We start from the raw sequence: 12,183 nt of genomic DNA, 5'->3' as shown, positions 1-12,183 counted from the left end.
TATCTATCTATCTATCTATCTATCTATCTATCTATCTATCTATCTATCTAGCATCTTTATTTTTTTGTCTGTAACTAGTGCCATATCTTGGGTGAACAGATGTTGTTCACACCTCCACAGGAAAGACCAACGTTGAAATTTCTGACCTTAGAACTCTCTTTCAGAGAGCTATCCTTAGTAATTACCAAAACCAAAGGGGGAAAAAAGGCACAGACACAAAGCCACCTCCAATTGTCTTGCACCTCCAATTGTTCAAGTTATAAAACCAAACTTGATACTCCTGTGAAGCTGTGTACAGGGTTTGGTTTTATAACTTGAACAATTGGAGGTGCAAGACAAGAGATTGTATGTCATCATTACAGGACTGGGTCTATCTTGTGTGGGCTTAAAGTAGAGTCTCTAGGGCATGGAAGGAGAAAGCCTGTGCTGCCAGACGTGGACTTTGTCACCAGAAGTCCACACCCATCTCTAACCACCTTGAGAACACAGTGCAACCTGCTCTGCAGCTTCTGAAGATTCACAAAGTGACCCAGCCACACACTGAGACAAAGACAACAAAACCCCAGCTACCGCAGTCAAAGTCAGGAGACACGTGTGGCATGCAAGCCCTGCAAAGGAAGGTGGGCAAACTTCAAGTTTCCCAAAATGCAGGGGTGCATGGTAAAAACTGGTCTCCCGCATCATTGCTAAGAATAGGCAAAAGCTGCGGATCACAGAAAACAGAGGGCCTGGAACCACTCCTGGGGAGTGGTTTTTAAAAGCAAAGGTAGATACAGACAGAGAGGGGAAATGAAATCATTGTTGTTTCCCTCCAGGTATCAAATCTTATCTAGATCCAAAAACTTAAGAGACATCAAAGAGACACCAATCATGGTCACCACCCAGGAAGAGGTGGGGCTGGGGTTGCCTGGAAGGGAAGGGAGGCACCCAGTCCTCCATGAGACAGACCCCACCCCCAAGAACCTGCCAGGCTTCCAGGCAGATGAACTCCAGGTTTAGGGGCCCTGTGGGTGGCCATGGACCATGCTTACCACTCCTCTGTGATCCTCTTTTGCAGCTCAGGCAGGAGGAACTGCCCATGGAAGCGGTAGATTGAAGAGATGTTAGAGAAGATGCCGGTGGTGACTTCCAGAGGGATCCCTGCTTCTGTCAGCTTGGTGCAGAAAACCTGAGCACAGAGAAGCCCACATGGCCACCGAGTGTGAGTGACTCAGACACCTGCCACATAAGTGGGTTCTTGAGCTCCTTTCCTTTTCAATTTAAAATTTTTTACTTTAGGGTGTGTGAGTGTGTGTGGTATGGTGTATGTTTGTGTGTCTGTGTAGTGTATGTGTATGAGTATGTGTGGTGTATGTGAGTGGATGTGGTATATGTGTGTAATACATACACCTGTGTGTTTGTGTTGTATGTGTGTATAGGAGAGTGTGTGTAAGTGTGTGTGTTGTATGTGTGTGGTGCACACACCTGTGTGTATGTGTGTGTAGTGCATGCATGTGTGTGTATGGTTTTATATGTGTGTAGGAGAGTGTGTGTAGTGTTTGTGTGTGGTGTGTGTGAGTGAACATGATGTATGTGTGTGTAATGCATATACCTGTACGTGTGTATAGTGTGTATGTGTGTGAGTGGATATGGTGTATGTGTGTATAATGTATACAACTGTGTGTATGTGTGTGTGCTACATATATCTGTGTGTGTGTGTGTGTGTGGTTCTGTGTGTGTAGGAAAGTGTGTGGTGTGTGTGTGAGTGTGATATTTGTAGGTGTGATGTTTGTGTGTGTGGTATTTGTGTATGTGTGTGAGTGTGTGGCATTTGTGCGTGTACACACCTGTGTGTGAGTGTGTGTGAATGTGTGTGTGTGTATCTGATTGTCACTTCCCACCACATCCTCTTGAGGCAGGGTCTAGAGCTAGGTTAGCAACCAGCTCTTCCCAGCAGCCCTTCTGTCTTTGCACCTCCATGGTGCTGGGGTTACAGGTGTGCACTTTTAAAGGATCTGTCTATCTTTACTTTATGCTTATGATGCTTTGTCTGAGTTACATCTGTGTCCCACATGCGTGCCTTGTGCATCAGCGCCTCTGGAACTGGGGTTACCGATGATTGTGAGTTACATCTGTGTCCCACATGCGTGCCTTGTGCATCAGTGCCTGTGGAACTGGGGTTACAGATGATTGTGAAGCCCTATGTCAGCACTAGAGACCAAACCCAGACAGATCCTCTGTAGAGCAGCCAGTGCCTCCAACAGCTGAGCCATTGCTCCAGCCCCCAAGTGTGCACTTTTTACATGGGTCCTGAGATTCAAACACAAGTCTCAGGCTTACACAGAAAATACTCTGTGATGTCTGTGATGAAAAGTTTCAGTGTCATCTGAAAGGAAAGAACCTCAGTTGAGAAAATGTCTCCATAATAGCCTGCTGCAGGGCATTTTCTTAATTAGTGATTGATGCGGGAGGGTCCAGCTCATTGTGAGTGATGTCATCCCTGGGTTGATGGTCCAGGATGCTCTAAGAAAGCAGGTTAAGTGAACCATCGGGAGCAAGCCAGTAAGCAGCACCCTTCCATGGCCTCTGCATCCGCTTCTGCCTCCAGGTTCCTGCCCTATATGAGTTCCTGCCCTGGCTTCCTTCAATGATGGACTATGATGTGGAAGTGTAAGCAAAATACACCTTTTCCTTCCCAACTTGCTTTTGGTCATTACTGTTACAGCAACAGTAATCCTAGGATACCCTCTTACCTATGGAATCATCTCTCTAGACCCACTTAGGTTTTCTTACTGAACATCAGATCTAGACTCCTCCAGCTTCAAGTCTTACTGAAAGCTTGCTTGAAGCTGAAGATTGGGGCTGAGGTAGGAGCAATGCCTGCGGGGGTGGGGTGGGACATCTTTGCGCATCACCTTCTCAGGAGAAGCTGAAGGAGATGGTCTCTGGCTCGTGAGGTGCAGGCAGGAGCCACTCCCTGAGCAGGCCTTGTTTTCCTGGTGTTGTATTTTCTGTGTTAAGGATCTTTCCATTTCTTCATGGGCAGGGATGCATAGCACCCGCTGGCCCAGCCATGGATGTTCTATGTGTGTGTACATGTGCACATGGCCATGGGTATGTACCTGACTGTGGAGGCTAGAGGACAATTTCAGGTGCCTTCCTCAGGTATCATTCATCTCAGTGTTTTGTTTTTGTTTGGTTTGGTTTTTTTGACATGGTCTTTCCACTGAACTTAATCTTGCAAAGTAGATAAAACAGGAGATAAGACAGGGCTGTCTGGACAGCAAGCTTCAGGTATCTCTGTCTCTGCCTCCCCAACGCTGAGATTACAAGCATTGACTGCTATTATTAGCATATTCACATGAGTTCTAAGAAGCAAACTCAGGCCCTTGTGCATTTAAGGCAACCACTTGGTGGGCTGAGACATCTTCCCCAAACCCCAGCATCCATTCATGTGTTCAAATGATACATTCTCCATGAAGAGATGTTCCCCCAAAGTAAACATACAGAGCTTCCTGCCCCAAAGCCGTGAGTACTAAGGACAATGTGCTTTCAGGCCAGATTTCACTTCATCAGAATTTTGGTATTTGTCATTCCTGCTCCAAGCACAATACCCAAAAAGTGTGCAGGAATGGGTGGTTTGAATTCTGGGTGTGGAGAGAAGGGGAATCCCAGCCCTCTGGATTACCTGGTCCAGTAGGTGCAGCCGCTTCACGTAGGCTTCCTCGGTGTGCAGGAGCTCCTGGGCAATGTGGAGCAGCTTCTGTGGGTCAGAGCACTGCAGAGAGAAGGGAAGCCACTTAACTGGGGAGGAGCACCAAACAAGGTTACCCACAACACACCAGGAAGCCCAGGGAACAGAGAGAGCAGAAGGAGGCTCCTGGTTTTCAGATGTGGTACTTGGTTCTCTTAAATGCTATTTTCAAGGACAGATCTATAAAAGGCACAACTGTTTCTGTCCATCTCCTGAGAGTTACTACAGTCTAGATGGGACTCTTTCGTTTCTGGACCTCTAACTAATGAACAGCCATAGTAACCACATCAGAATCCACTGCACAGCTGAGGTACAGCTCAATGGAAGAAAATTTGCCTACCATGCACAAACCTACCCAGTGGATTTGGGACTGTGGACTATTCCATGAGTAGAGAGCAGAAAAACCCAGAACCAGAGTGTGAAAGCCACTGAAAGCAAAAGCCAGCAGCACGTTACAGTTCCAGTTCCACAGGCAAGATGCTCTGAGACCCCCAGCCATGTTGATGGGTAAAGGTTTCCTCTCCCTAAAGCTAGCACACAATCTGGAGAGATGGTTTCTTCCAATGCCAAAACTAAAAGCAAGAAAGAAGACTTATAAACCATACATAGAAGCAGAAGAAAATGGCCCAATCAGGGGAAGAAAACAAACCCCCAAACTTGACCCTAAAGAAACAGATTTGGGGACTAGAGAGATGGCTCAGCAGTTAAGGATGGCTCAGCAGCTAAGGACACTGGCTGCTCTTCCAGAGGTTGTGAGTTCAATTCCCAGCAACCACATGGTGGCTCACAACCATCTATAATGTGATCTGATGCCCTCTTCTGGCTTGCAGGTGTATGTGCAGATGCAGTACTCAGACATAAAATTAAATGAATCTTTTTTTTTAATTTTTTCATTAGATATTTTATTTATTTACATTTCAGATGTCATCCTCTTTCCCCATTTCCTCTCCCTAGAACCCCGTCCCATCCCCCCTCCTCCTTTTTGCTTTTATACCATTTTAATTACATGTATGTATTAAGGTCAGTTCTAGGTTGAGGGTCTGGCAATACAATAGATGCAAATAGTCAAAGAACAAGCAAGGCATTAAACCCAATTATGTGAACACTCCCGTGATCACTGTTTCTGAGGGCTGATCAGGATGACCAAAATATCTGAGCTTACTTCCCTGTCCTAGCCCAAAGTCATTTTCATGTCTGAAGCCTTATTTATTTTTTTTAAATAAATAAATAAATCTAAAAAAAGTTTAAAAAGAAAGAAAGAAAAGAAACACAGATCCAAGGCTCAAGGGGGTTGACTCAGTCAGTAAAGTTCTTGCTACATGAACACAAGATTCTGAGTTCAGTCCTCAGCACTTACAGAAACAGCCAGGCATGGTGGCATGCTATTGTGATTCACGGACTGGGGAATAGAGACAGGTAGATCCTTGGTGCTCTCTGGCCAGCCTACCTAGATCCCAGTGAGAGACACTCTCAAAAAAAAAAAAAAACCAAAAACCCAACACACACACACACAAAACCCCACAACAACAACAACAACAAAAACATCCCAAGGGATAGTATCCAAGGGATGCCATTAGCTTGTACTCTGGCCTCTACACACTACAACACATACATGCATGTGTACCTGTGCTCACACATAGAGAAGCTCAAAGAAATCAAGAACGGAGTAGGAACAAGGAACACCATCAACAGGGATAAAAACAAAACCATTAAGAAGGACGAAGCGGACATTCTGGAGTTGAAAAGCCTGCAGAACTCGTACAGAGGGTCGAAAGAAACAGCAAACTTGAAGCGAAGCCATTCAGAACGGTGAAGTTGCTGTGATCTTTCTTCTCTTCTTTATTATTTTCTGTGGATAGTTATTTTGCCTGCTTCTGTCTGTGCACCTTCTGCAGTGCCCATGGCGGCCAGAAGAGGGCATCAGATCCCCAGGACAGAAGTGACATAAGGTAGTGAGCTGCTATGTGGGGGCTGGGAATCAAATGGGAATCAAATGGGAGTCCTCTGGAAGAGCAGCCAGTGCTCTTAACTGCTGAGCCATCTCTCCAGTGCCACACCCTGCCTTTTCTTGAGATTTAATCATTTTTATTTTATGTACCTAAAAGTTTTGCCTGCATGTATGCATGTGTACCAGGTGTGTGTCTGATGCCTGAAGAGGCCAGAAAGAAGGTGTCATACCCCTGGAAATGGAGTTACAGATGGTTGTGGGTAATGGGAACTCCAGGTCCTTTGCAAGAGCAACCAGTGCTCTTAACCCACAAGCCATCTCTCTAGCTCCCAAAGAAGTCATTTAAAATCAGAGTCAGTGGAGAAAAGCAAGAAAGAATGAAGAAAAGTGTTGAGATTCTAAAGGACTTTCAGGACACCTTCGGGTAGGCCAAGATCTCCATATGGGAGTCATGAAGGGTAAAAGACAGAAAGCATTTGCAGAAATGATAACTGAAGACTTCCTCAATCTCAGGAAAGAAGTGACCACACAAGTTCAAGAAACTCCGAATAGAATAAGGAACCAGCCACCTAGTTCATGCTTAGAGGCCTGGTGTTCACGGGACTGAGGCGGGAGAGTGGTGAGGTGGAGGCCAGCCTGGGCTACACAGAGAGACCCCGTGACAATAGCAAATGAGGGGGTAGACAAAGGCACTCCATGATAAAAATATCTAAAAGTCACAGGCACTATTAAAAGGAAGAGAGAAATATAAGAGAAGCAGCCTGTCTCATTTCTAGGGGCTCCCATGGAATTTTCAGATGATCCCTCAAGGGATATTTGAAGGGCAGAGGGTACAGACTGATATTAAGCGTGCTAAGAGAAAACATTGTCAGCTGAGGCTGTAGTATCAGGTGAAACTGTCCTTCAAAGACAGAGAAATTAAGGCTTTTCTAGAATAAGACGGGACGGATGGCTCAGCAGTTAGGAGCACCTTCTCCTCTTGGAGATTCCCAGCCCCCACATGATGGCTCACATCCGTCTGTAACACTGTCTTCTGACCTCTGTGGGCCCCAGGCATGCATGCAGTGCCCATATGTACATTGCGGGCAAAACACCCATACACATAAAATAAGATAGAACTTTAAAGAATTTTCTTAAAACTTTTTTAAAAAGCAAAGGCTGAGAGAGTTTATAATTACTAAACCCATACTTTAAGAAAAAAATGGTAAAATGAGTCCTGGGCCCAGAGAGATGGTTCATCAGTTAAGAGTTCTTGTTGTGCTCCCATGAAGACTGAATTTAGACACCAGCACAAATGGTCAAAGCCGGGTGTCTTGTCCACACCTGTAACAGATCCAAAGGGGATGGAGACAGAAGGATTGCTGGAGTTTGCTGGCTTTAAGGCCGATGAAGAAAATATGGGCCCCAGATTCAGGAGTAGACCTCTGACTGTACTGGCTGGTTTTGTGTGTCAACTTGACCAAAGCTGGAGTTATCACAGAGAAAGGAGCCTCCGTTGAGGAAATGCCTCCATGAGATGAAGCTGTAAAGCATTTTCTCAACTAGTGATCAAGTGGGGAGGGCTCATCTCATTGTGAGTGGGGCCATCCCTGGGCTGGTAGTCTTGGGCTCTATAAGAAAGCAAACTGAGCAAGCCAGGGGAAGCAAGCCAGTAAGCAGCACCCCTCCATGGCCTCTGCATCAGCTCCTGCCTCCAAATTCTGCCCTGTGTGAGTTCCTGTCCTGACTTCTTTTGGTGATGAACAGCAATGTGGAAGTGTAAGCTGAGTAAACCCTTTTCTCTCCAATTTGCTAAGTAAATACATCTTTGGGTGGGGGCAGGAGAAAAGAAAGGTAGAAGGCGTCCTTCAAGGAGAAATGACAGGCTGAGGCTGCGAATGTGTCTGTGTTGGTAGAGTCCTTGCTTGGAGTGCAGGAATCTCTGGGTTCAGTTCCAGCACCAAATAAATGGGTGTGGGTGTGGTAAGACATGCTTGGAATCCCACCATTTAAGAGCCTGAGGCAGGAGAAAGTATTTGTTTGGGGTCATCCTGGGTTACCCAATCTCAGAAATAATAATAAGAGAAGTTTCAAATCTATCTTCGATGGTCCATAACGTACAGGTGGATCTGAGACATCAGTAGCACAAAGTGGAGGGGGTGAGGAAGACCAGAGCTTTGCCAGCATCAGATCAAATGTAGCTTTAAAATGTTTTAGTAACAACAACGACAACTGCACGTAAAGCATCTATGAATATGCGTGCACGAAGGGAAAAATGGAAAGACTCAACCTATGTCACTGCAAAACGCAGTGAAACAAATGCAGAGAAAGACAGTGAGGGGAGGAGAAAGTGGGAAAGCTACAGACAGCAACCTTACAAGTAGCCTTCCCACCCTTCCCCTTTAGTAATGACTCGACATATAATCATGTTAAACTCCTCAGGACAAACACACACACACACACACACACACACACACACGCAGAGAGAGAGAGAGAGAGAGAGAGAGAGAGAGAGAGAGAGAGATCAAATGAACCAAAGAAGGCTGAAGCCGGGTGTGGTGGCATTCGCCTGTAATCCCAGCAAGAGGACTGAGCTGAGACAGCCAGGCAATGAGGCAAGTTCCGGGTCAGCCCGAGGTATAAGGTGAGTCAGCCTCTCTCTCTCCTGTAACACAGAGGCCTCAAACTCCCTGTGTAGCTGAGGGTGAACTTAAGCTTCCAATTCTAGGATTGTAGGTGTACACTAACTATCATAGCTCCTCTTTCCTAAATATGTTATTCACAAGAGACTCACTTTGTATCTTTGCATAAAAGGACACACAGGATAAAAATGGGGAAAGACAAGAGAAGATATTCCATGCAGATAGCAACACCTCCCCCAAAATGCCTTATTTATAGCAAACAAAATAGGGTGTTTGTCACTAAACCTGATGATCTGCATTCAATCCCTGAATCTTATGTGGTGGAAGGCAAAGAACCCTCAACAAAGTTGTCCTCTGAGTGCCCTACCCTCTCCACACACTAAGTGGAAAAACCATGTTTTTAAAAATAATTACAAAGAGGATTATAAGATAATTTTAAAAATCACCAAGAAAATACAACAATAAGTGACATAGACGGTGACTACTGGATGGAGAACTAATTCAACAAATTTATAGCTCGAAGCCTCAGTACCTAGCTCTCTGCAGTGGCAAGACTATCTAGACAGAAGATTGGTTAAGAAAAGCCAGGCCTTGGTGCCTTACAGAAAGCCTCACCTAGCAACAGTGTAACATATGATGAACACTGCTCAGGACAGACCCTGTGCTGTATAAAACTAGTCTTAACAAATTCAAAAAAGCTGAAATTATTTAAAATGTACTCAGGAAGCAGAGACAGGATCTCAGGGCAAACTGGTTGGCCACACTGGCCAAATAGAAGAACTATGAGTTCAAGGAGGGATCCAGTGACAAAGTGGAGAGTGGTCCAGGAAGTTGCCCAGCGTTAGAGCCTCCATGTGCACACTCACACCTGTCCTTCCTCACACCTGCCCTTACACTCCCATGACTATGTATGCCCCCACACATGTAAACATGCACACATGTAGACATTTAAAAAGTCAAATTCAAAACAACCTGCTGAGAATGTAGCTCAGTGGTTATCCACCGCACACAAGGCCCTGGGTTCCATCTTCAGCACCAGAAAAACAAAGTGAGAAACAAAATCTTAAAACAAGTTAACTGTACATATTGAGAAACTAGCAGAGCAATTGTAGGCTAAGCCCAAGGCTAGGCCACACGAAGGAAGGAAGTAAGATCAGAGCTGAGATAAAAGACAAAGAATGGAAAAACAATTTCAAAAGTATAACCTAGCCAAAGTTGGCTTTCTGAAAAGCTCCAGAAAGCTCACAAACTTCACCTAGGAGGCCTTAGAGAAAGAGAGGAGACCAGTTCCTAAAGTCAGAAATGGAACAGGGGGTGTTGGTACAACTTGTGACGTGAAAATAAAAAAGGCTACAAGAGAATGAGCAATTGTGTGCTAACACATTGTACAACCTAGAAAAAAAAAAGAAATCCTCTGGAATACATGGCTATAAAGACTCCTGAATCATAAGAAATACAAGAATCTGGGAAAGAAGCAACAAATAAGGACATTGAATTAGTAATTCCAAATTTCCTCACAAAGGATAAGGGACAGACATGGCTTTAAAGGTGAATTCTACCAACCTTTTAAAGGAGAAAGGAGAATGAATAACTCTCTCTCTGTGTGTCTGTCTCTCTCTCTGTCTCTCTCTCTGTCTCTCTCTGTCTCTGTCACACACACACACACACACACACATATACTGTCTCTCTGCCTCTCTGTCTCTCTCTCTGTCTCTCTCTGTCTCTGTCACACACACACACACACACACATACCAATGAGGAAGAAACCACATTCAAGCATCATGGATGAGTACATTCAAGGAATCAGGGTGCCCTCCCAGCCTTTTCTGGTAGACTCCATCCCAGGACTCCCCTTGTGTGGAGTAAGTGTGTGGGTATATTTCCTGAGCACAGGGTGTGGGTGTTACACACCACAAATCTTTAGCACTGCCCATGTACCCCCAGTTGAATGCAGAGGAAGGAAGGCCTACCTGAGTCAAGCTGACATCTTCCTCAGGCCTAGACGGGGTGATCTTGGGGTCAGGCTCCTCACCCACACCACTATCTTCCTCCTCTTGGGGGTTGTCCTGTGGGACCCGGCTGTCCACAGCTGTTTCAGGGTGTAACCCCAGGATGGCAGGGCTTGGGGAGCCCTCACTGCCCTCTTCACAGGGGAAGTTCTCACTGGCCACACTGGAAGATGGGCTATCAATCCCACTGTCTCTGTTGGGGATCTTCATGGCACCACTTGGCTTCCCCAAGGAGCTGTCCCCTGCTGAGACTGAGCTGCCATGAGCCCCTCTGTGGGCACCAGGCCCAACGGGAAGTGCTTGAAGCTTCCCCAGTGGAGAGCTTCCGGGCCCAGCACCAAGTATCCCAAGAGGAGAAATGGCTTCTTCTTGGGGAGTCGAGGGGCTAATATTCAAGTCCATCTTCACAGCCGAACTCCCTGGGCTCTGCTAGGAGGCTGGCCAAGGGTTTCCTGTTGGGGAAAAGAAGTTCAGCTCAGTACAGTCATTGAAAGCAACCCTCAGAGAGTCAGCCTCAATCAGACCTGGCAGGCTAGGGCTGTGTGGGAAATACTACTTCTCAACCCCCAGTTGGGGCCTATCAAGATAGGTTTTGAGGGAGTGGCAAAGGGAATGTTTTACCTAAAGAGTAAGGTTTTCTACTTACATAAAAATGTAATTCTAGGGCTGGGGAGTCAGTGGGGAATCCTGTGCGGGGATGAGGCCCTGAGTTTAGATACACAGCACTGGTGTTGAAAAGCTAGCCTTGGTGGGGACTGTACCTGTAATCTCTGTGCTGGGGTGGGGGCCGGGGAGACAGCTGCATCCTGGCAGCTCAATGGCCAGCCAGTCTAGCCAAAAGAATGAGTTCTAGTGAGAAACCCTGCCACAAAATATAAAATAGAGGGAGACACAGACACACACATACACACACACACACACACACACATGTGCACATGGGCACACGTATGTTTGGGTCCACCCCACCTCTATACACACAGAAGTATTCCTGTGGAATAGTGTGTGAGGTTCCTGGAATGTGAGGCTATAAGCCGTTAAACACATTTAAAAATAAATGTGTCAACAGTGAAACAGCTAGCCAAAGGGTGGTGGCTCCCATTGACAACACACTTTTGTGTCCCCACTGCTCTCTAAACCCCCATGTTCCCAGGGGATGAAGCCAATGTCCTGATCACTACAGGTAGTTCACATGACACTTGCACACCACACAAAGAGACAGAGTCAAGAGTCAATTCTTAGAGCTCAAGGAATTCATTAACAGCTCTGAGGAGGGTCAAAGGTGAGCCTGGATTAGAGGGAGACAGACAGTCCCTGAAATCATCTTGACAGTAAGGTGCAGTTTCAGAAAAACAGGGTGAGGAAGGCTGGTTAACACTTACCTGTTGCCCAACGATGTTGCCCAATGAGGCTGTCAGGGATTGATGAACAGGTATCTGCTTCCTCCGGGGCTTTGGAATTGCCCAACAGAGGTTAGAACAATCTATTAAAATGTCTTGTCCAGACCGTTGATAGTAGAGTTGTTTAGAAGGAGCTGGAAAAACACAAGAGAAAATGGTGTCTGGGACAGACTAAAGCCCCAGTACTAAAGGAAAGAGCTGAAGCAAGACGCCTTAGGCTTCCACCCAGGATAGCAGACCCAGGGCAGGACACAGGCTTCCTCTGGGCAGATGGAGGACACAGAATGCCCCACTGTCTAAGACCAACCATTTGACCCAGGAAGGCCAGGATGGTGCCAGTGTTGGTGCCCATGGGTAAGCTGTACCCTGGAGCCAGGGATTAGCAGGAACGTTTAGGGGAGTGCAGCACATCACTGTCCTTCCTAGCCCACACAGTCACCCAGCCACACTCCACTGTCCTCCCTAGCACACACAG

General features: G+C 46.2%; 1 protein-coding gene across 3 annotated transcripts in view; it reads right to left on the bottom strand.

The window, feature by feature from the left end:
* Positions 1-12,183, bottom strand: part of Fgd3 (FYVE, RhoGEF and PH domain containing 3) — a 46,602-nt gene that overhangs the window by 24,107 nt on the left and 10,312 nt on the right. For all 3 annotated transcript variants that reach the window (XM_028763192.1, XM_028763194.1, XM_028763193.1), the window contains exons 2-5: positions 11,691-11,842; positions 10,273-10,763; positions 3,668-3,757; positions 1,032-1,168 (exon numbers count right to left, since the gene is read on the bottom strand). In XM_028763192.1, the coding sequence (XP_028619025.1) occupies positions 1,032-1,168; positions 3,668-3,757; positions 10,273-10,713 (668 nt within the window). In that variant the 5' untranslated portion in view covers positions 10,714-10,763; positions 11,691-11,842. The remainder of the gene's footprint in view (positions 1-1,031; positions 1,169-3,667; positions 3,758-10,272; positions 10,764-11,690; positions 11,843-12,183) is intronic.

This window comes from Grammomys surdaster, unplaced genomic scaffold (genome assembly GCF_004785775.1).
Source record: "Grammomys surdaster isolate TR1022 unplaced genomic scaffold, NIH_TR_1.0 137, whole genome shotgun sequence".
Lineage (NCBI taxonomy): Eukaryota > Metazoa > Chordata > Mammalia > Rodentia > Muridae > Grammomys > Grammomys surdaster.
The sequence above is the reverse complement of the archived record's forward strand: the minus strand, read 5'-3'. Positions and strand labels throughout refer to the sequence as shown.